This window comes from Dicentrarchus labrax, unplaced genomic scaffold (genome assembly GCF_905237075.1).
Source record: "Dicentrarchus labrax unplaced genomic scaffold, dlabrax2021, whole genome shotgun sequence".
In the NCBI taxonomy this organism is placed as follows: Eukaryota; Metazoa; Chordata; class Actinopteri; family Moronidae; genus Dicentrarchus; species Dicentrarchus labrax.
This window is the reverse complement of record NW_026136714.1, coordinates 29,735,389-29,759,935: the sequence shown is the minus strand read 5'-3', so window position 1 is coordinate 29,759,935 and position 24,547 is coordinate 29,735,389. Positions and strand designations below refer to the sequence as shown.

Below are 24,547 nucleotides of genomic sequence, written 5' to 3'. Positions count from 1 at the left end.
GGTTAGCTTTGAAACCTGCACTATAGAACTGATTTTACTGTTTAAGATTTTATCATTTCGTCAGCCTCTGCTTGGCGTCTGGAAATGTGCACATGCCTCTGTGATTATCTGACACAACGAAAGTAACATCACATTTCTGCTCCAGGTCGCCGGAGTAGGTCACTACTCACAAATCAACATCCACCATTTGGCTCCAAGGATGAAATCAATCTTTTATGTTCATGTGGTTGAAAAAGCAGGAACAGAAACATGAGCAATCAGTGGCAGATTACGGGAGTCATGGGCTCCTAGGCTACCGTTGGTGTGTGACAGCTTTTGTTTTTCTGGCAGAGAAGTATGGAGCCAAACAGCAAAACCTGTATTGATTTGCAAATGTATAGAAATGTGTAAATGTGTCAACAAATCTGTAAATGAAGCCAACATTAATGTCAACACCTGCAGTGAAAACTGTGAGACTGCTGATGGTTCATTTCAAGCAGATAGGAGTTGGTATCACCTTCCGCCTTCACTCCACCTCTCTGGGGTAAATATTAAATATATAAAATAGTATATATTAAATATGAATAAGTTTTACTAATCTCAATCAAGCATTACTTCATATTAAATTAACCACAGAATTGTTTTATTATTTTTCCTAAAGGATGTGGAGATAGTTCAGATGAATCTTGATTATAAATTAGATTTATCGAGCTTGTTCAATAACTAAGGAATTAAATATAAGCGATTTAAAATCTGGATGCATTGATGATGATGAATGAAATATATGTTTATCACTAACACATGGCTTCTTTCCAGATTGAGCTCTTTAAAACCCAAAACTGTGAGTGAAGAGATGCCTCAAAGCTCTGCAGCGGTTGTGACAATATTTTTATTTCTAATGTTAAAATTTGAAATGTTGAATTTTACAGAATACTCAGCCAACATTTGAGAATTAACTGTTAGTTAAAGCCGACCTTACAGAGTTAAAAGACTCTACTGAACTTAAAACTGAAAATAAAGAGAACACAAACGTTTCAAGATCCTGGTGCTTTATTTTGCTCAATTCTGACATTAACATGAGTGAGAAGCAAAGAGAGAAGGAATAAAAAACAAAAGATGATGATTTCTGATACAGAAAATACTGTTTATGTATTTTATGGAATGAGGATGAACATCAAACAGATTTACTCACCAGTGTTCTGACTTGCTTCTGAAAATATAATGAGGTGAATATTGACATTGTTGTGTTCAGCAGAAACAGCACGAGCAGTTGGTGGTTTAGTCTGACTTTGAAGTTTTAGGCCGTATGGGCTAAAACTACCTGGAAATATGTCCCATCATCTGAAAACAGTATACACTGAAACAAATAATAGCTGGAGAAACCAAAACAATGCCACCGTTTCTCTTAATCATCATTTTCATCCACACTGGGTAAATACGGTCAGAAAATGGAAATATGTTTAATCAAAATAAATATTTATGAGCCACAGATGCTGCATCATGAAAGCAAAACCATTACATTTCAAAAACTGCCTGAAATTAATCCAACATCATATTAAAAAGAATGCAACCATGCAAAAACTGTATCTTGACAGGAGTTTACTCAGAATGTACTTTTACTTTCAGGCCAGAAAGTAATTCAGAAAATAAATTCTCTTGTCAGTTTGTAAGAAAAAACAAAGACGAATAAGCTCAAACATCCTAAGAATCCAGTTTAATAACCATGGAATGATTTTTAAACCTGCAATGAGTCGACCTCAGTTTGTTACATACAAGCAGATCAGTTCCGATATTTGAGACTTTTGCACTAATTATCATTTAAAACCGAGAATGAAACCAAGAACAAACTGAAGAGAAACATAAATCAGTCGGTTCTAAATGGAGGAGTTCCTCAGGGCTCAGTATCAGGCCCATTTTTTTATTGTTTTTTACATAAATTAAACATTTATTTCATTCACTCTTTTCATTAATATTGTTTGTTTGTGTTGTTTTTGTTGGGAATAATTGTATTTCCATTGTTCTTTCCAAACATTTTATGTAATTATTTACAGATCAAAATTCATTACATGTCAAATATAGTTGGTCTTTCCTGCATCCATAAAATATAACGTTTTACTGTTACTGTAGTTGAAAGAGAAAATTCATCATAATTACACTTGTAATTTCTTCTAAAAAATGGCTCAAAATACAAACAAACTTGGTACGTTGTCAAACAAAGAGCTGAAGTAATTCGATTCATCTTTAAGGGATTTTTCAGAAAATTTGCAGCTTTTCTTTTGACGTGAACTCAATATGTTTTGAGTTTTGGAGTCACGTTCGAACACAACAAGCAGTCTGATATCATTTTTGACAAGAAACTAATTGACTTACTAGAATTAGAATTACTGATAACGAAAAATCATTGCCTGTTGTGGTTCTACTGAATATCTTTTGGACTGTAGTTTGGATAAAAAAAAACTTGAGAAGAAGTCCCTCAGGATCTCACAGGCTGCAAAAATTGTGTTTAATGTTGCAATGTTTTTAGGGATTATTTTGCAATGAAAACTGAAATGAGTGAAGTGAAACTTGCAAAAATAGTGAGAATAAAAATCAAATCTATTCTCAATCTCAATTTGCTACAACAACTACAAGGATCAGTCAGAAAAGTTGTGGTGATTGGACGAGATTGTGCAGAATTCACAGGGATTGGTTAAATCTGTAACTGTTGTGCTCGCAACTTCCTGGAGGGACTGAAATTTGCCTCAACTAAGTGATTAAATTAAAGAATCGAGGGATAATCAAAGAAAACAATCTTTAGTTGCAGCTGCATTCAGAGGATGCGTTGTTTTAATTTGATCAAATTTTGACAAAAAGAGGCCTTAAATGTAATCGTCAGTGCACAAATCTCAAATATGAAAATGTCTACATGCGACTCAAAGTGAGGAAGGTAATGAATGTCTAACACACACAAACACACAAACACACACACACACACATCAGCTATTAATTACAGTTCACTGGAGAAATAAAAGATGTCTGTGGATGAATACTTGTCTTTTCACCTCCAGGTTTCCGCTGATTCTGGAGATTATTTAAACAAAATGGAGACAAAATGTTTCTCGCAGTATAAAAAAGAATTCAAACCAACCGTTTTATTAATCGGAGCTCCTAAACAATGAACAGTTCCTGACTCGTTGTCGTCTAAATATTAGCGGTTTCTCTTTGTGTTCGCTGGATTAACGTCAGAAAGGAAACAAACTGGACTTTTACGAAATAAGTAAAATAAGAGCTTGAAAAATTCAGGACATTTCCAAACACGTTGCAACCGATCCAGGAGTGGAAAAAGTCACCAGGAGGTTACCATGACAACAGATGAAATACCTGGGAGTCCCTCAACATCCATACAGACCGTTTCATCTCCTGTACCTGGTTTCTCTTAATGCACCAAAAGGGGGAAAAAATAATCCATCACTTTCCGTTTGTTTACAGGCTGCGCTCAGTCCACGAAGCTCGGCTGAAAATCCTTCGAGCAGATCCAGAAAGTTCTCGTCTGTCACAGTTTCTAATCCAGAAAATCTTTGTGGACGTTTTAAGCAAAAGAATACCAGAGTCGTCCGTCTGCTCAGCAAAATGAAAACATTCTCGGGCGGTAAACGAGACAGACCTGAAGAACCGGGACGCTGCTGATGGGAGGGTCCAGGGGAGGCGGTGCTGGGGGGGTTGAGTCTTTGGATGATGCAGGTTGTTTATTTCTCCTGATATGAAAATTGCCCTCATGTTAAACCTCGTTCGGAGTCCCTCACAGTGTTCGCATAAAAGTCTCTCTAGATTGTCCGCCGTTTTGCCTTTGACATCATCATCAGTTTGTTTTAGTCTCATTGGTCTTTCCCACCAACAGGGAACCGGCTCTGTTCCGGTTTGAAGCACCTAGTTCTGAACCGTTGGGAACATTGAACATGGAACCTGAAAAGTTGGTTCCTAGCTGGCACCAAAATACAGCCGGTTTACCTCGGGAACTGGAGTGGGCGCGTCGTATTCTACAGGTGGTCGTGCAGCGCCCTTCGTTGATGATGCATCCTTGATTACAATGGTTCCCCTCAAAACTGGTGGATCACGAGATAGCACCGAGGTTCCAAGAGTCCAAGAACCGGTTCAAGAACCAGAGCTATCTTGGTGGAAGAACACCATCAGAGTCCGGTCCAGTTGGGGTTCTGCTGAAGCGTTCTGGATCAGCAGTTCATGATTAATGGAGACGACTCAGCTCCAGACCAGTTCTGACCTCCACAAGCCGAAAGGAAGCGACAGTTCAGTTCCTCGTTTCGCCACAGACAGGAAATGGAGAGTGAAGTCGTGATCACACAGGAAGCCTTCCTGTTCATTAGGTTATCAAACGTTAGTGGTAAGTGAACCTGATTGGGTATTAGACATACAGTTATCCTCTCTTGTCGCACCTGAGTGGTTTATCGTTATGCTCTGACAGCACGTACAGTAAATGGACATTAAACTCGCTGTAAGCAGCACAACAAGTCTAGCTGCAGAAAATGTTTAAAGTCTGAATTTAGGAATTCTTTTTGTTTCACTTTTCTAATTTTCCAGATGAAATGAAGAATGCCTTTTTAACCCTTTAAGAACCCTCCAAACGCTCTTTCATTGTAGCGACGCTCAAATCCGCCAGAAAAATGAACAATAAGGTTCCTGTGTGATCCCGACCTCGAGTATCTGATCTCTGATGAGAGTAAATCACAATGTATGTTGATGTTGCATAACTGAACTATATTTTCACTGCAGAGTTTTTTTAAATCAGGTGGAGCTGCTGACAGGAAGTAAGAGCTCCATGTAAGGACTTTAACCTTTGTGATCTGCAGCACCAGGACTGTTTATAGTCTTTGAGACAGACTCCTGATGTCCGTCCCGGACGTCACTATTGTGCTATCTAATCACAGAGCTTTGAATGTGTCGTGTGGCCCAACCGGCTTGTGTTCTTGGGGAGGGGGGTCGAGTGTGTAAACGAGGTCTCCTGCTGGTCCACGGTGCCAGTGTGGATCAGGAGGCGGGTCACCGTCTCTGCTGGCTGTAGACGGGGAAGGCCAGCGTGACGTTGAGCGAGTCGTTGTGTTGGACCAGCGATGTGTGCTGGTAGTGAAGCACCAGCTCCTTCAGAGAGCCGTACAGGTTGTAAGGCTCCGCGAAACCGAACCCGGTGCTCGTCTTGTTGATGACGCAGTGTTTCACCTCTCCGTCCACACTGAGGAAGAGACAGAAGAGAGATTAGATAAAGAGACAACTACAGGACATTTTCAAAACAAAAGCATCAACTGATCAGTCAGCAGGTAGAGGAGCAGATGAGTCTTACACCACGGAGCAGGCGTAGCAGCCCGGCTTGCTGCTGTCCCGGACCAGAAAGGTCCCGTCTCTCTTCCCGCGGAGCAGGGACTCGGCCTGGTTGCGGTTGATGTTTCCCAGACGCCACAGACGCTCGTCATGGTGAGGAAGGTCCTCCTCATCCTCCACCATGCTGTACTCACTGAGGACGGAGGGGACACACACAGAGCATGTTAGCAGGGTATCACACTCACACACTGGGATTACTGATGATTACTAAGAGCCTGGTTCTCTGTTGTGGAGCTGCTCTGTGTTTACAGGTTGAAAGAGCAGACCAGTATCAGAAAAAACCCAACCCCTTCCACTGGGGGGGCAGCGTAGAGCGGATCAGACTTACTCCTCTGTGGTTTCGTTCTTCAGGCCGAGCCACTCGTTCAGTTTCCTCTGACGAACTCCCTTCTGAGTCAACCACCTGCCACACAAACACAGCAGTTAGCGTGGAACCGCACAGCTTTGATTCCATCTGTGTGTGTGTTTCTGAGTGTGTGTCTTACATGAGGTACTGGTCCCTGGTCTTACGGAGCTGGATCAGGTCTGGTTTGATGCTGTTCATCTTCTTGTCGATCTCTCTGTAGTCGGCCGCCTGTTTCTTCAGGTCGACCTCCAGGTGGCGCTTGCTGTCCACGATCTCGCTGATCCGAGACTTCAGCTTGTCGTAGTTCTCCATGATCCTGAGAACAGAGGATCAGGTCTTTATTTGAACACAGTGATGTGTATTTCTTGTTTTGGTGTTGTAGTTATTGTAGGTTATTGGTTGTGTCACATTAACTCTTTAAACCATGTTTCCTCTCGGTTTCTGAACACAATAGTAAAGGGTCGTCCACACCAATACGGATAACTCCAACTCTGTGATGTGTAACGTCTTTTTTTTTTTTTGGTTATATAAATATAATAATCAGTATGTTTCATGCAGTGAACTGTTGTGCATTACATTAAAACAAAAGCCTAAAGACTTATTATGGTTGCGTGTATTTACAATTAGCTTAAAATAGAATTTGCAAATGAACAATATTACTGCACAGCTTTGGTGCACATAAATACCAAGAGGACTGTAAACCCCACCACAGTGACACACACTGTGGTTGTTTTTAATCCTGTTAGTTAAACACTGTATATTCACATACTGTTGAGTAATCTTCCTGCCAATCTGTGTGACTTTGTGCTGAACGCTGCTCCCTGCTGACCAACCACTGAATTACAACAATTCCTGAACACAAATGACTTTTTTCAGCTTCACACTAAATTTACCAGCAGGTGCTTTTCCTCCCACAGCCTCTGGTACCATGGCAACAAGGGCTCCTTCATATTTCTGTGTGTATTTTTTTTTTTTTTTTTTTAAAAGGTCTCCCTCACAGTTTCCGTGGCAACAGCCTACCTCTGGATCTCCTTCTCGTTGCCCTCTCGACGAAACTTCTCAATGTACTCTTTGCTGAAGCGCTCCTGAGTCTGACACTGCTCCTCGAAGATCTTGATGGTCTCGTTGAACGCCTCGATGGCCGTCCTCTTCATCTGGATCTCCTGAGGGACGAAGAGGAGGGGGGAGGAAGGGTGTGAGGGTAGAGAGGAGGAGGAGGAAGAGGAGGAGAAAGGGGACAGGTGAACAAAATCAGAGGAGGGATTGAAGAAAAACAAGCATGCATGCTGCATCCCAACATGCTGCTCAGTGAGTGGCGCCACCTTGTGTTGTCTGTCTGTTACTACAACAGTGTTAACAATAAAAACTGCACCTGTGCTGAAACCATCTGTGTTAATAAGGACGCTCGAGGTTACAGTGGACACTTTGTTTCTCATTTCACTCTCAGAAATCTGCTCTGTGTTCTCTGTTTTTCTTCTGAAAGTTTGACGTGTTGTTGAGGCAGTTTACAGCCAGCTGATGATATTACTGATCCACAAACTAACAGTGGTTGTTTTTAATTTGACCTAATTCAGGCTTTTTACTATGAGTAAAGTCTCATCAGCCACTTTATACTTTTACTCCACTACTCAGAGGCATATATTGTACTTTTTAGTTCAGTACATTTATTTAATAACTTCAGTTACTTCGCAGATTTGGATTAATGACACAAAATATAACTAATAATTAATGACATTTTATTAAAGATTAAATTGAAATTGTATTGATCCAAAGTAGGAAATCCACAAGTGAATTAATTTACGTGGAACTATCAGGACATTATAAGGAATATGGTCTAGATCTTTTATGATTCGGTGCTGAATCAAACTGTTTTGAATGAATTAGAATCCAATATTAGAAATATATATTATTCAGCATAATAAGAAGTTTTACTTTTGGTACTTTAAGTATATTTTGATGCCAATACTAATATTTTACTTAAGTACAATATGTGAGGTTCTCTTCCACCACGGCTGGTTTTAAAGACTTTTATAAAATGGCTTCTTTATTTTAATTTCTTTACTCTTTTGATTTACCTGTTAGTGTTTTATCTTTATTATGTATCCAGCCAAAGTGTACCTGAGAGGTCCTGGTGTACTCCTCATACAGTCTGTCGTACTCTCGGTTCTTCTCCTGGTACTGCAGGTGGTACTCGTGGAGCTTCTTCCCCACAGCTTCGATGCTGTCCTCCTTCACCACCTGGTCCTGAACACAACGACAACACGTCCAATGAGACGACTCAACAACAGACAAACAGACACCGTCAGACCACCATCAGACGGTCTACAGACCTGCTGGTGTTTGGAGACGGGGTAGAGCAGCTTGACGTCCAGTTTGGGGTTGTACTGGGCGAGGGACTCGTGGCGGTAATGGTTGATGAGCTCCACCACTGAGCTGAAGGTCAGAGGGTCGGAGAAGCCGTACTTTCCCTCCCGATGGAAGATCTTTATCAATTTGTTGTTGCCTCCTTTCCTGAAGGGGGTCAGAGAACATACGACCATTAAACCAAACTGGTGTCAGACATTTTACACAGTTATCACACTGGGACCAGAACCACAGAGCCAGTAGTACCACAGACAAACTACTACTGGATCACTCTCTTCTGTTTGCACACAACAACTAATCATGAAAGATCTCCTAATAATTAGGTGTTTGCAGTGATGGATGATGTACTCATATAGTTAACTGAAACATAAACAGAGTAAAGATACACAATTAAATATTAACATATGTATTATCAGTGACATTTAACTAAAGCATTAAAAGTAAAAACAGGGTTTCTGCTGGTTTCAACAGGTTAAATTGAAGTATTGTACTTTAAAGATGGACACAGATTACATATAATAAGTAATATATTATAAATATAATATCAAACCAATATGTCAATAAATGAATGATTATTAAATCCATACATGAGCAGACAGGAGGTTTATGTTGATTGAGCAACATTTATAAAAGTTCACTGTAATCAAGACCATTCAAAGACGTAAATTTCGACAGAAAAGACTCAACTGTTGGGACCGGATCTATAAAACTGATGTGCTTTTGATTTATTTTTGGTTGAAATAAATGTTGTCATTTCTATGTGATGAATTTAAAGCTCAAGCCCGAGCAAGCGCTGTGTTGTGTGTTTTAGGAGTCGGTGCTGAACGTTGATTACTGGTGTTTAACGGTGTTTACTGGTTTACCTCAGAGTCAGGGTGTAATCTCCATGCATCTTTGTGGAGGCGTCTCGAACCAGGAACGTACCGTCAGCTGTGTCCCTCAGCTTCTCATTCACCTCCTCTCTACAAACATAAAGCACATCAAAGGTCATCTCGCTGTCCTACAACAGCGTTCTTCATCTGTCATCTGCACCAAGGTTCTCGCTGCACCAGTTTCAAACATTGATACAGTGCTAGTATAAAAACACGATACTTATGATCCCATGGCAAAGAGACAAAAAACTAATTAAATAATAAAACAAATTTCACAGAGCTCTGTGGTTTTAATAACATTTTAGTACTTTGAATATAATGGAAAGATAGTATCATATTAAATGTGGTGCTACTGAAAAAGTATCAATACTTCTGACAACAGAACTTAAAGTGGATCCTGACTGGGATCATTTTCAACTGTCAGTGTATGAACTGATTAATGTACTGATGGTTTCTGCTGTATAAACGGTTGGTAAGTTCATTAATGACAGAACATCAGATGTTAGAAACTCTTCATGTGTTTGTGTGTACAAATCTTCATTCATAGAAAACTGTCAGACAAATGTGATGCAGTAAAAAGTACAATATTTTCACGTAGAGGAGTACAAGTAAAATACTAGTTGAAGTACCTCAAACATGTACTTTAATGAAGTACTTCTTGTTCTGTGTGTATATCACTGTTGAGTGCAAACTTGTTCATGCTATAAACTCTGTGCTATGCTTGATTCATGTTATATAACATTAAATCAAATAAATGACAGTATGTAATGAACCCAAACTGGCTGCTGGGATTATAAACTCATCATTAATTCTTTGTAAATGTAGTTCTTGAAATGTGTCTTTGTCTATAAACCCAGTTTGAACCAAAGACTCGCAACAAGACATGTTGAAAATAAAGCTGAAATATAAAATGAGGATAGTGAGAGCGAGTTACTGTCTACAGCTGCATTTTATTGATGAAATTAGTGTCCGAATTTGTGCAGTGCAATTTTAAGGTTCATGTTGGACAAATTCATTACGTGATGCTCTCTTTCTCTGTCTATAACTCTGCCATTCAGACCAGCTGACTTCGCAAAGAGCCGATTGGCTGTTAAAGGGTGACAATGGAGATTTGATAAGCTGAGTCACAGCAACGCAGCCAGATGAGTGAGTCGAGCTGAGACGACGCTGCTGCATCGTGTGAATCTTTGATCTGAACTCATATTTATTTCATCACTTTTACATGTTTTTTGTTCATTGTCTTTTTTTTGCTGTTTACTTTTAGCCTGGATGTGTGCTTGTGTGTGCGTGTGCGTGTGCGTGTGCGTGTGCGTGTTTTACCTGGAAATGTCTCCCCAGTACCACTCGGCGTCCTGCAGGGAGATGCTGTTGTTAAAACTACTGGGAGCTGCTGGAGTCGAAGACTTGACCGGTTTAGGAGGCAACGCTGCAACAAAGAGAACATCATTCAATCAAATGAGGAACTTCTATTTATTGAATTATCCTCCGTAATCTTAGAGAGATACATTATCACTTACGATTAAAAATACTCCCAGGAGAAAGAGACAAACATGCGACAACCTGATGTGACCGTGAGTGACCTAATAATCTGAATATAAATTTATTTCACACTTGCTTTTGCAATGTAAAACGTTTCCCACACCAATAACGCCTCTTTAAACTTAATTTACAGAGTTCTCTACATCAGTGTCAGCTTCTGCTCCATCAATTACTAAAAACAGAGGTTTTAATTCTCTACACAATCACCCTGGAAGTCTTTAAGGCTAACTATTTACATCAGGTGGGCCGATATATCGCTATGTGTCTGAGTATTTGAGGACATTTAGAAACAGTTTGTCCATCAGCACACGGGTCGATTTTTCACTGTTAAATATCAAAACTCCATTTAATGTTCATAATAAAAGCTCGCCTACACTAAAGCCTGACTGGTGCTGGATTTTTGAGATTACAGCGATTTGCATCCAATACATTTGTCCTGCTGTGTGCTGAGAGCAGGTAGTGTTCAATGGCTTTTTACAGCCTCTCCTCTTTAAAACGACGCTCTGTAAAGCCGGGAGGAGTTGCAGAATCAGCTGATAATTCTCTGTTGCTTCATCGCTACCAGAGAGCCAACACAGTGTCAGTCTTTCAATAAAAATACTGATTATAGCTTTAATGTGAGCTGCCAACTGTGTCACAAACACAGATCAGGCTGTATCTTCCACAGACTGCTGAGCCGAGGCGGAGGGAAATGTCTTCATGGTTACATACCGACAACAAACCTACACACAACCGACAGGTGAACATCTACACCTGGTCACCATGTACTACAGATATTGTAGTATGTTGCATGATTAGTGAGAATGATTATATTATTGGTGACATTATTACATCACAATTTTAATTTTCACTTCAAAAAAACAACAACCAAAAAAGTCCTTAAACAAACACGTTATTCTTAAATCTGGAGAAGACGACCTGTAGTCCACAGCATCTCTGCACGTCATTATAATGCTGTTGTTGCATTTTACCTTTATGAAAAAAATCCAGCTTCTGCAATTTGCATTTTGTAGACATTAACATTTTTAATAATATTTTGATGAATTGTGCAGCTCAACCTGATACTTGCATATGCTAACTCAGGTCTAGGGGAGCTGCTAGTGCAACAAACGTCCCGCAAATGAAAAGCCAACAAGAGCAATTTATTCACGCAATCCACGGAAAAGATGTACAGATGAGGAAAATAAACACTGCTCATACAGGTAACTCAGGGAAAGGCTGCACTGAAGCAAAGAACTCTGCAGGACACTTTTATAGAGAGAAATCCCACCCAGACAGCAACAAGACCAAAAAAAGATTACAGGGAGTTTGTTAGGCTGTTTTTTGGTTATTTAGAATTTTTCTTTTTAAAAATATCTGTAGATTAATTTTAATATATTATGTATAAAAAACATTAAGGAACAGCTAGGTTGCAGACAGGCAATAAAGTACTGGATCAGGACTCGGTGTCAGCAGATATTAAATGGGGATCGGGGACATTTTTTACCGTGGTATCAAACTGGTATTGAGAATCGTAGAATTTCACTGGCACTGGTATCAACGACTACATTTCTGATATCGTGACATCCATACTCCGGTGATACACACCTGAAAGCAATCAGTTCCATGTTCATCCAACCACCATGTAAAATAAAAATGAAATCAGTGAACAGATATCGATTCTCCGTTCGGCGACTCGAGCGAACAAACCACAACGACTGTGTGGATTTATGAGTGTAAACGGACGGGACGACGATATCAAGAGAAAGTAGTTCCCTCCGCTCTGAGAGAAGATTACTGTGTACGATGCTGCAATGTAAAAAGGACTTTGGATCAACCAATCAGCTCCGTTGACGCGCAGCTCCGCATGACGTGTTGCTGATATTTGGTTCGAGAGCGTCGATTCCTCTGCAACCGACTTTTACCCACAACGCCCTTCTCTGTCCACAGACATCTTTATCCCAGCTCAATACAAAGATCTCCATCAGGTTTTATAAAATATGGAAAATAAAGTCATAACCCCATTTTAGGATATTAATCAGGACTCCTACAGCAGCCGTGTTAAACTGCCACCAGGTGTCGGCCCCCCTCTGAACAGCTCCAGGTTCAGGTCTGAGCTCCTACCTGGACTCTGCATGTTAATGTAGCAGAGGATCTTGTCTCGTCCTCTCACCGGCTCGGCCTCGGCCCTGCCCCCCTCCTCTCGCTCCATGTCGGCCTTTAAACCTTCACCCACCTCCACGACGCCTCACAGGGGAAACCAAACACGGATTTTCTGGATCTCATGATGTCCTGCCTACAGCCGAGCGCTCCGATCCTGCCTCGAAAAAAAACTGACGTCATCTGGCAGGAACCAGGTCCGGACTACGTTCTCCCCTCTGAGCTCCACTGTTCGGTCTTTTTAGGTTGTCACTTGTAAATTTAAAGATGCACTTCACTGCACTGATAACTGAAATCTGCAGGATATCCTCTTTCACTGCTCCCCCTCTGCACCTGCAGGCTGATCTTTCACATTTTCACCTTTGCCGAGACTCACAGAGAAACTAACAACCACTTCTGTTGGTTTTTTTGGCATTAATCCGAAAGCTGCAGTCGTCTTCAGTGTTGAAGATTTAAAACGACGCAACTTTCTCTCCGTCTGTCTCCCTCCCCGAGCCTCAGTTCAAAGCTCAGGAGAGCAGCTTGGAGATGTGTGACATCACCGTTGCCCCCAGCCAATCCTGCGATGGCAGTGATATCACCGAGGCAACACCCCCCTCCCCTCCCCCCCCTCCTCTCCTCTGCTGCATCTTTCACTCTGTGGATAGATGATGTCATCGTTTCAGCTGCCGCTCAGTGTGAGCGACTGAGTGATCGACGCACTGACTCAGAGGAAACGGATGAATGAATGAATGAAAGACAATCCGACTGAATGATTCATTCAAACAATCCATAAATTGAATTAGTTTATTTTGTCTATAAAATGTCAACAGTTTACTTCCATGCTAGCAATGCTAACACGCTGATGTTTATATTGTTTATCATGTTATCCATCTTAGCATGCTAACAATAGCTAAGGAGCAGTAAACACAGCTGATGTTTTTAAAACCACTCTCGAGATGTGATGTCACATGTATCGAAGAGCTGATTGGTGGATTCATTTTTAGGGTTTAAGATCCTGGAGAAAGTTGTCCTGGACAAATTCCAGTCAGATTTTAGGACAGTTACAACATCTGCATTGAAATGTCTCCAAGCGACCAATCAGCAACCTCTGTGGCTGCAAATGAAGCAAAGCAATTCCTCTAACAGCCACTAGAAGCTGGTTCCAGCAGTGAGTCAGTCTCCATAAGGCCCCATATTAAAAAGCACAACTTTACAGCAGAAGTAAACACGTTTACAGGCTGGTACACATCAGAGAGTGACGAAGGAAGGAAGTCGGCCAAATGCCACTAAATGTAACCTTAAACCTAAACATTACCTCATCCGTGAACAACGTGTATCTGCATCACGTCTAATAGATTCTCATCAGCAATGTTATTTAACAATGAGAGACAACAACTCCCATGATCCAATGCTACTTCACAACGATATCAAACTACATCTGCATTGTTCTGGTGTTAAAGACCCCCGATTACATACACAAAAACCTCAGAGGATCAGCACTCAGTTCTCAAATCCATCAGGCTAAAACTGGCTATGTTCTGGGTATCTGATCAATCAATCAACCAGCTGATAAATCTGCCTCAGCACTATTTCTGATCACATGTGCTACGATGACAAATGACAATGTCCGGCTTCAATTAGACAGCCTGTCCATCCATAATCTCATCTGGATGGAAAATGTGACAAACATCTGACCCTTCAGATTGAGCAACAGCTGTGACTTGTGACAGTGACAGAGATCCAGCGTGACGCCGCTTCACTGCCGTTAGAGGAAGTGAGAGCGATAATCGAAGACCCCGTGAAGGTTGAGGCTTCTTAAGTTGTGTTTGTGAAGGAGCTTTGATTCTTTAACTCCTCGGCTGACAGGATGAATTAACAGTTTAATCAACACTAACATGTTCACATTAAAGTGTCTTTAACAGCGATATATGTCAACCTAACCCTGCAGTCAAACATGTGATTCCTAATGATACAACTAAACAATTACATTCTCCTCCATTAACCACTAACCCTTAAAAGGCAGCACTTCACTGCACCATGCAGAGGTAAGTGACTCTAATATAAACTAAACTCTGACGGTAATGAAGCTTTTATCTCTGCTCTCTCGTTCGCAAACATCAGCGAATCAAACATTCAGAACAGAGTCTCTGACGTCAACGTCATCGGATAACAGCAGCAGACACTCAATCAGAGTTCAACCTCCTTAAAAAATCATTCATCATCATCATCAGTGTCTCAGGTTCATTACAGTAGGTGGTCAGTGTTTGAGACTCTCCACTATGTACTCTCCAGTGAACGGATCACGTTTTACTTGTAACAAGATCAAACTAAGTTGAGGTTATTTTATATGACAGAAAATGGATCTTCTCACCTCTTAGGCTATTAAAAGAAGTAGAAAATGTTATTTTCTTGTACAATTAACATTTATTTGGGTGTTAACCACAACAAGAAGACGTCTTGCCACTGAGCTTTTGTCAGAATTCAGCTCACAGCTCAAAATAAAAAAGGACTCAATGCCAAAAAGTTCATCCCGTGTTTAACACTGTGCTGGTTCCCCAACCAACAGTCGAGGTTCAAACTAAATGTGCAAACTACAGAGATTATTTCCAGAATATTTGGTCATTGTAATCCATTTCCAGGTGTTTCCATGATTGGAAATCTAAATTACCAGGTTTTTTTAGGGTGCATGAGGACCCTGTCAATCTTAAAGGACTTGGATTGGGACACACGCAGATACACGCAGATACACGCAGATACACACAGATACACACATATACACACATATACACACATATACACACACATACCTGGTGCAGCCTGGTTCATGTTGAGCTCACTGGTTATCAGAACCTCCAGGACCTGGACCAGAGGATCCAGACTGGACTCGGGCCTGAACAGGAACAGAGACTCACAGTCAGCTTCCACATCATCACACACAGAATTCAGATTGTTTTAATGTTTAAAGACAATAAAAAGACACAAGATTAAGATTAAATTATGCATTACTTTCACGTTCTGACTTTCTGTGAGTTCTTGAAAATGTCCCACAGACAAAGTGATTTATTGCACAGTAACACAAATTGGCTTTTAGCAATCCATAGAGACGTAATCATTAACATATAGGAAGTTCACAATCTGTGCAGTGAATGATTCATTAAGCCAACAAACAATCATCCAATAATTAGACATAATAATATAATATAAATCAATTATAATAAGTTAATTAATTTACAGTGCTGTACGACCATTGCTGCTGTAAACTCTGTGTGTGTCTTGCTATCTTGTGAGGACTAATTTGTGGAGGTTTAGGTTTGGGTCAGGTTTGGGTCGGGAGCCACAGAATGAATCCAACGTGTGTGTTTCTCACTGACCCTGCAGTCTGTCTGAACAGCAGCGGGCTGAAGCTCTCTGCCAGGTTCCGGGGGCTCAGCTGGTTTCTGGAGCCGTGCAGACAGAGCCGGGCCAGGTGTCGGACCACGCTGAGCAGGGTCAGGCCGTACTGGGCCGGGCAGGTCGGCGAGCTGGCTATCCCCCGCAGCACCTGGGCGCAGTCCTCCAGGTCGCGGACCTCTGCAGACGGAAAGAGGAACTGTTGAACCCCGACTCCACCGACATCAACCCAACTGATCTCTGCCTGCCAGAGGGGGGTTTAATCTCACCTTGCACCGCGTGAATCATGTCTGCCTGCAGCGAGGAGGGCAGGACGGGACCGGGCAGATCCTGCAGGTACCGGACCACCCCGTCACACAGCGGCGACACCTCCAGCTGCTCCAGGTCTGAAAACAAACACACCTCAGTTTCAGGGATTCAGTTATTCACAGCAGAAACGCGGACGCAGAAACAATCTTAAACACCTGTGTGTGTATCGACTCTCGCTCCACCTGGTGTGAAATACCCAAACCAAAAGATAACCAAAGATTTAACACACATACACCAACACCTCTTTTCTCTCTGTGTCTGCACGCGCACAGTAAGGATGACCTTACGTCTTCATCGCGATATGAACACGCCAAAAACAGCTTGAAACTTAATGAATAAGAAAAATCATTTTATGTAAGGATGGGTGCAGAAATCCGGTATTAAACGGGCCCTGGAGCTAAAGACCGGAGTAATTATTGTGTGCAGCAGCCTGTCTGTTTGCTACACACACACACACACACACACACACACACACACACACACACACACACACACACACACACACACACACACACACACACACACACACACACACACACACACACACACAGACACACAGACACAGTGAAGTAAACTCGTAAATAACTCGAGTAGATGAGAACTACGCTGGTTACTGGAAGTTAGTGCAATAAAACTGCTGCTAGTAAAAAGCAAACACTTCACGTCTGGTTGACCCACACTCAGTCTTAAGTATTGTATCGTGCAGACAAGTGTTAAGTTTCAAACATTTTCCAGGATATTTGGTCATTTTAATAAATTACCAGGTGTTTCCGTGATGCGTTGCACATTGTTCTCTTATGTTTATGTTTAGTAAAAGATGCACAGACCGTTGATACATCAGGTTTCAGGACTACGGGTACAGTTAGTTGGAAAATATTCCTGTATAGTCGTGTTTTACTATAATCAACCTTCTGCTTTCTAGTCAAACATATCTGACAGCGGAAGAAGATAGAAAGAAAAGGGACCTCACCGGTGTCGGCCAGCTGCCGGGTATCGAGACCTGCTCCACTCAGACTGCGATACACACCGGGACTGTCCAAACCTGCAGCAACACAATAACAACAACACACATTAACAACACAACACAAAGCAAGCACACATCTCAATCATATACAGATTAACAACTGGAAGAATTCAACGACAGGAAACAACAAACCTCATCTTTACACAGAGATGGAGATAGAGGGCAGCTCATGCTATCAGGTATGTTTCATTTATTTATGTTTGTATATATATATATATATTATTTATATATATGTGTGTGTGTGTGTTTGGTACCTTTGGTCTCTATGGCCTCCATCAGTCTGCTGAGGAGGGGAGGGGCTGAGTCCGGGGGTCCAAACTGATCCGGGAGGTCTGGCAACATGAAGCCTGAAGACAAAACACAATGAAAACAATGTGGTCAACTGTCGCTCAGTGTGTGAAGAAACTTCAGATGAACTCACACGCTGGATATTCATTTATTCATCATGTGGTTGGAATGAACACTGGAAATGATTATTGATGATTATTACTGTCAGTGTGACCGTTTTTTGACTCACTGATTTGTTACAGGTGACTGGAAGACTGATGTACTGTATTGATAATGGTGATAATGACCTATTTTCTATTAGTTTACATTACGGTATAATTACTCAATTCAAAGGAGGAAGCTGTTCAAACACCTGGAGCAGCTGGAGGAATTATTTTACTCTGCACACTTTACTCAATCTGCATAATTAGAATACAATGATTAAATAGTCCACAGAGGAAGAAGACGTTGGTGGTAGTGGGTAATAGCGTCAGAGTGAGACCTCTTACTGTCTCACAGAGAACAGCTTTGGGTCCGCTGTGTTTCTCTCCTCTTACCTGTCGGTCTTTGATGAGTTTTACACCGTTGACAATTCGGTGCCATTAAATTATCTTAACTTCAGTTCAGTTCAGTATGTAAAACATAAAGGGTCGGAAGGGGCTCTCTCTTACTGATCATTAACGTTTCCCCCCTTCAGATTAAAAACGCCATTAAAATGAGAATTTAGTCGGTGAAACAACTTTTAATATGAAAGGGTGAACGCTGCAGGAGGCAGAGAGGATTCTGCATGTGAAACAGACAGGTAACAACAGCAACCCGAGCACTGCTGCCAACCCACTCACTCTCTCACACACACGCGAGCGCACACACACGCGAGCGCACACACACACACACACACACACACACACACACACACTTCCTGTGTTCTCTGAAGGCTGGTGGCAGCAGAACAGAGCTGAGATCTGTTCAGTCAGCAACCACAACCCTGACTAAACACCAGCTCTGTGTGTGTGTGTGTGTGTGTGTGTGTGGGTGTGTGTGTGTGTGTGTGGTTTTCTATAATGCGTTTTCCGTCTTGTGGTGAAATGCCACTTATTTCACTTAAATTGTAGCTGTTGCTTGTGTGTGTGTGTGTGTGTGTGTGTGTGTGGTTGGCATGTGTGTGTTATGGTGCATAAAGCTGCTGCAGAGGAAGCAGCTGAAGGAAACACAAGTATGTGAGTCACACGGAGACAGTTTTCAGGTTGAAGCTATTTCAATAAGAAAGAATCTGGAGAAACATGAGTAACCCAACAGGTAGAGGTCTGTTGAATTTAGTATGAATCTATTATGAGTTAATTTTGTCACCAGAGATTTTCTCCATTCTCCAAAAATCTTAAAGTTACAAACATATGAGATATTAAACATTATATTCTCTATATACAGAGTCACATGGTGTCTCTCTCCCTCTGCCTGTGTTGTATCGCAGCCTCTCTGTGGTTTGTTTGTTTGTTTGTTGGTTTTTATCATCTACGTCGGTGAATTAAGGATTTATTTCCACCAAACCAGAGTTGGTGATTGTTGGAAACACTAACAGAGACGCTTTTAATCAGTTTTATTCTGTTTCTGTCCACTTTGAATTAAGTTACGATGATCTGAAGGTAAAATTAGTGTTTTTGTCTCTGGAGTCTGGTGGAGAGTGATAGTGATATTACGGCTGTTTGTGGTTAAACTAAAAGTCTATCTCTGTAGGGATCCTTTCCATAATGCTGTCAGACACTGACAATAACAACCTGAGTCTGTCAGTGGAACAAACAACGACTACTGTCAGTGGAACAAACAACAACTACTGTTAGTGGAACAAACAACAACTACTGTTAGTGGAACAAACAACAACTACTGTCAGTGGAACAAACAACTACTGTTAGTGGAACAAACAACAACTACTGTTAGTGGAACAAACAACAACTACTGTTAGTGGAACAAACAACAACTACTGTTAGTGGAACAAACAACAACTACTGTTAGTGGAACAAACAACAACTACTGTTAGTGGAACAAACAACAACTACTGTTAGTGGAACAAACAACAACTACTGTTAGTGGAACAAACAACAACTACTGTCAGTGGAACAAACAACTACTGTTAGTGGACGCACTTTGACAAACTCTGCTAACAGACTGAAGAAGATGTGATTCATCTGGTTTTAATTGGAAACACAGCTGCCTGTAATCAATAATAACGTATGTTGTGACTCCAGCGGAAGCAAATATAACACAAATAAAATAGGACCTAAACTGGAACCTTGTGGTACGCCACAAGAGACAGCAGCCAGAAAGGATGACAAATGATCAATTCTAACTCTGTCTGGAAAATAAGAAACAAATCCCTTTCTTCTGGGAACACCAGATTTGAAACACCAGTTTAGCCATCCGTTTTTTAAGTACCATGTAAAATGTAGTTTTAAATATTCCCCTTTAGGTCTGATCACCTGTTGGGTTATCAGCTGGATTGATCTTTATCGTACTCACCCTCAGACTCGGAGTCGGTCCTCACTGATGCTGCAGACGGCGGTCTGGGTGGGCGGGGCTTCGGAGTGGGAGGTGACATCCTCTTTCTGCCAATAAACTCCACATACGTCCCCGGGAAGTCGCCCTTTTCCTGTCGGCCAGAGACAGACGAGTGTGAGGTGCAGAGATGAGCACGAAACGCAGGTAGATTTTAGGTTTGCTGGTAAAAAATACATAAGTTGGGGCCGCGTTCACGTGTTCTTTTATGTGTACCGGCTGAGACTAATGTGACCCTCACTGTCCACCGTACCATATTGTGACGTCAACATGGATCTCACTACTATTCAGTACTTTCTACACAATGTCTGTTCATAGCCGTAAGAAAAAATGTGTTACCGGTTATTAGAGACAAAGAGATATTTTTTGTAAAATAAAGCAGATTTACCTGCAGTTTTATGGTCAGTTTGGCTGGTAAATTCTCAGTTTACCTGCCATTTGCTGAGGAGTTAAAGTGAATTTTGTTCCCTGCGTAGAGATATCTGATGATATATATCACTAATACGTAGTTATCATTAAAATGTTTATTCATACACTGTAAAATAAACAGGATGTAGTGTATATTAGTCTCTATTCCTTCATTATTTTTTATCTTCAAAGTTTGTTCAGGATACGTTTTTGTTACAAAAAAAAAATCAACCAACAGATGCTTGTCAGATTAAAATAAGAGTATTGATCGGGCTGTACTGTAAATATTCTGACAACTTCTGGACTCTCAGCTGAGGATACGACAGAGAATTTCACACATTTGACTTATTGTTTAATTTGCACTGAAACCGGATCAATGGATAAATAACTGAGAAACACAAAAATTCTTTCTAGTTTGGATAAATAAAAAACGTAAAGTAAAATAACCAAACAACAGCTGCTCTTCTTTACTGGAGCATCCAACGTTACCTCAGCTTTTCTCTCAGCTCCACTGTGATGGTTTAAATGTCACCACAGAGCTCGGTCTGAGGGTGTTGATCAGTGAAGGGCGCGTTTCCTCTCAGCAGGTAAATGGAAACTTTTAGCAACTTGAACCAGAGTTGTTTGTTTAGCTGTTTGTGTAACAGAAACTCAGCAGGGGCGACTCAAAATGGCTGCAGCAGAATTCAAAAGAATTTCATGTTTTAAAGTCAAGATTTTAATCTTTAATGTGGAACATTTAAATCAATGATCTATCATCATTAAACAGTGTATAAACTCTAGAGCTATGTTTTATATGTAGTTGTCATATCCCCTTTGTGCCTGCGTCAGCGTTGTGGTTGTCTGCCAGAAGCTGTCATACATTGACTGTTGATCCAGTCTGAAGCCACATTGTTACCATCCACTGTTTAGATCTTGGTGCTTTTTAACTCTAGATTTGAACCGGATGAAGGATTTTAGTCATCGGACGTCTGGATCTCAAGTTATCAGAGAAACAAGCTGAGCTAACGTTAGCGTAAATAAAAACGTCTCATTCTAAGGCGACAAAAACACTTTGATTCTGATTTTCAGGTGATTATACACAAATGAAAACATACCTATTAATTTATTATATCCCATTTCTGGCAATAGATCCTCCTAAACGTTAACCACTGGACCTTTAACACAATGTACAGATTACAGAGAGAACGGTGCCGTGGTACCTGCGTGGTCTCATTGAAGCCCGGCAGCCAGCCGATCTCTGAGGGTCGTTCTTCGGCTCCGTTGCTGCAGCCGAGCGCCAGCAGCGCCCCTTTAGTGACCAGCAGCATGTCTCCAACGTGCAGGTCGATGTCCTCCTCCCTCTCCTTCTTGTAGTCGTACAGCGCTCGGTACTGAAAGCCCTCGGAGCTCATCGTGACGTCTGGCGACTGAATATGGCTTCACAATAACTAAGAAAAGCAGCTCTCAATAAAAAATATATAAAAATAGGAGTTTCTGTTATCCTGAGTGGATCTAATGTGGAGAATGTAGACTGAGTAAATGCGGCGTCTCCAGCTGTCTGTGTGTCTCCCCTGTCTCCATGTCTGCTAAAGTCCTGTCATCCCTCCAGGCCGAGCCACAGCCACTCGATCAGAGCATCCTCGCCGTTCATGAACAGGAGTCTCAGCAGAGGTAGAGGCCACATCTGTGGAGGTAGCGACCTGCGAGAGGAGAGGAGAGGAGAGGAGAGGAGAGGAGGACAAAGTTTAACGATGAGTGGGAGGAAACAGGGCTGGTGACACCTGACGACTGAACTGACCAGAATACTCCCAACAGTGATCTGATCTCAGTGTTTAAGAGCTTATTAAACAACAAACCGCCAGGTAGGTCGCAGGTCTGTGAATCTCTGCTCACACATCCTTCTCACCTTTAATTTATCCAGCAAAAACACCAACAACTGTCTGACTCCGGCTTCTACAGTGTCTCAGATTTTCAGTTTTATAACGAGACATCTGAAGGCGTCACATTGGACGTTTCTCCGTATTGTGTGACCTGTTTAGACTCAGTGATTAATCAAAAAGATCATCAGATTATTCACCAACGCCGCTAGTTGCTCTCGTATAGTTGTGGAAAGTCCCTGATGACAAAGTTTTAATGTCCGACATTAAGAACTATTAGAATAAAAGTATCACTATTCATTGTTCATCTCACAAATTTCAATCTTGAGATTCGTATCACTATTTAACTGTCTCTCCATATTGTTAAACTACCAACGTCCCCAGCATGATGCTAGAATACACAGCAGGGTTTTCCCTACCGTTATAAGACTCGGGCGCCGTGCCTAAGCATCTTTTCACAGCAACTAAGATGCTGAATAAACAGAAAAAACTATGCTGAGACGGTGTTTGTTCCACACATCAATGTCTGAACATTGTCAGGGATTAAAGGCTGTACTTACATTACCACGCTGCTACCACCAGTGGCATAAAATGCTGTTAAAATCACAATAATATTGTTTATTGTAATTATTTCTGGGACAGTACATCTTCCAACACCAAGTAGTTAAAGTGAGAAGTCTACTGACAGCTGCACACGATGCTAACAGCCAGATGTTCACTCACTTACAGCCAGTTTATAAATACCTAAAGTGCAATAAAAGGTCAACTGAATGTATATTTTATAGTCAACCTCTCAAATATGGAAGCAATGATTTCATGTTTCTTTATTCGTCTGTTAAAAACAGTACTTCATACAGGGTTTCCCCCCCAGAAGCTGCTCAGGCGAGGCAGTAAAACACCCAGATACCCAGATCCTGATGTATTAGATGAGGGCCTGATCACACCGATCAATTATGTAAAGTTTGTGTTGTAACAATTCTAATTTTCTAATAATAGATTAATTAATAACATGGAAAGAAAATGGAAAGTAGTCTAAAAATAGTCCAGTTGCAATGACATTAAAACCAAAGATGAAACGGATATATGATTAATCCATTAGTCAACCAACAGGAAGTTATTTCTTTAAAGATTAATGACAAATTCTTCCTTCAATGGGGAGAATTTCTCACTTTTCCACTTTAGGATAGTTTTTTAATATTTTCTGCCATTTTATAAAACCACACAATTAATCGAGAAAAAAGATAAATATATAGTTTAAATACTCGTTTGGTGATACCCAATTAATAACTAGAAAATGATCAAAAAATTCACATTTTTAGGAGCTGAAATCATAAAATAATTTATTTTTTTACCTGATAAGTGACTTAAAAACAGTCATTGAAAATAAAAATAGATAGAAATTAATTTTCGTGACCAAAACTGATTGATTTATATCTGCTGTGGACATTAGACAGGCATTATGAGCATAAACAATAGGTCCTTTTTAACATTAAACTGGTATTTCCCCCATCAGTTCCTGTCAGAAGATCTAATCTAAAGGAATTTAAGACAACATTAATGAAGCCGAAAGGAAAACAACAAAGTTCCTAACACCTAACACGGTTTGTATTTTTAAAAACATACATATTTCACACATATAAAGCTAAATGCACAGAAAATATGCAGAGTTTTAAAGGGACTTACGTTAAGTAAACAGTAGAGAACGAGAATAAACGCTTCAGGTACTTTCCCCAACCAAAAAAAGAAAGTAAGAGTTAATATGAAATCTTTATCTACACACAATCAGCTCCCCATCATGCCAACACTCATTAAATGATTAAATGAAGTAAACCGGTGCCATAAAGAGCTCAGACAGCCTGAATCCCTCCAGGAAACGGGAAACGACAATGCATGCCAGCGCTAGCTTAGCATGTTAGCTTTGTGTCAGTCGCTTGGAGTCGCTCACCTTTTTTTAAGTTTTTCACCGGTTAAAACCTCCAGCAGAGCAAACAGCGGACGCCATTATGGAGCAGCGAGCAGACACGACGACCAGATGTATTTCAGAACTGATATAATCCGCTTTTTTATCGATTATTTCCAAGATGAAGACACTCGTGTTTCTGCCGTCTGAATGTTAGCTGCTAACAGTGACGTCAAGTTAGAGTCAATTAGA

The 24,547-nt window shown here is 40.9% G+C and overlaps 1 protein-coding gene across 3 annotated transcripts; it reads right to left on the bottom strand.

The window, feature by feature from the left end:
- Positions 1–1,011: 1,011 nt before the first annotated feature.
- LOC127375898 (phosphatidylinositol 3-kinase regulatory subunit alpha) lies at positions 1,012–24,547 on the bottom strand. 3 transcript variants are annotated; one of them, XM_051422299.1, is made up of 17 exons: positions 24,341–24,547; positions 21,739–22,218; positions 20,093–20,222; positions 17,569–17,661; positions 17,261–17,332; positions 16,251–16,367; positions 15,963–16,161; positions 15,399–15,481; positions 10,252–10,357; positions 8,923–9,021; positions 8,026–8,206; positions 7,814–7,939; positions 6,716–6,858; positions 5,835–6,011; positions 5,678–5,752; positions 5,312–5,482; positions 1,012–5,203 (listed from the first exon to the last, which is right to left on the bottom strand). In XM_051422299.1, the coding sequence occupies exons 2-17, from the start codon at positions 21,928–21,930 to the stop codon at positions 5,014–5,016; spliced, it is 2,154 nt and encodes a 717-aa protein (XP_051278259.1). In that variant the 5' UTR covers positions 21,931–22,218; positions 24,341–24,547; the 3' UTR covers positions 1,012–5,013. The 3 variants fall into 3 exon arrangements, with proteins under 3 accessions (XP_051278259.1, XP_051278260.1, XP_051278261.1); XM_051422300.1 differs by lacking the exon at positions 24,341–24,547 and adding an exon at positions 24,079–24,197; XM_051422301.1 differs by lacking the exons at positions 15,399–15,481; positions 15,963–16,161; positions 16,251–16,367; ... (3 more) ...; positions 21,739–22,218; positions 24,341–24,547 and adding an exon at positions 12,574–13,108.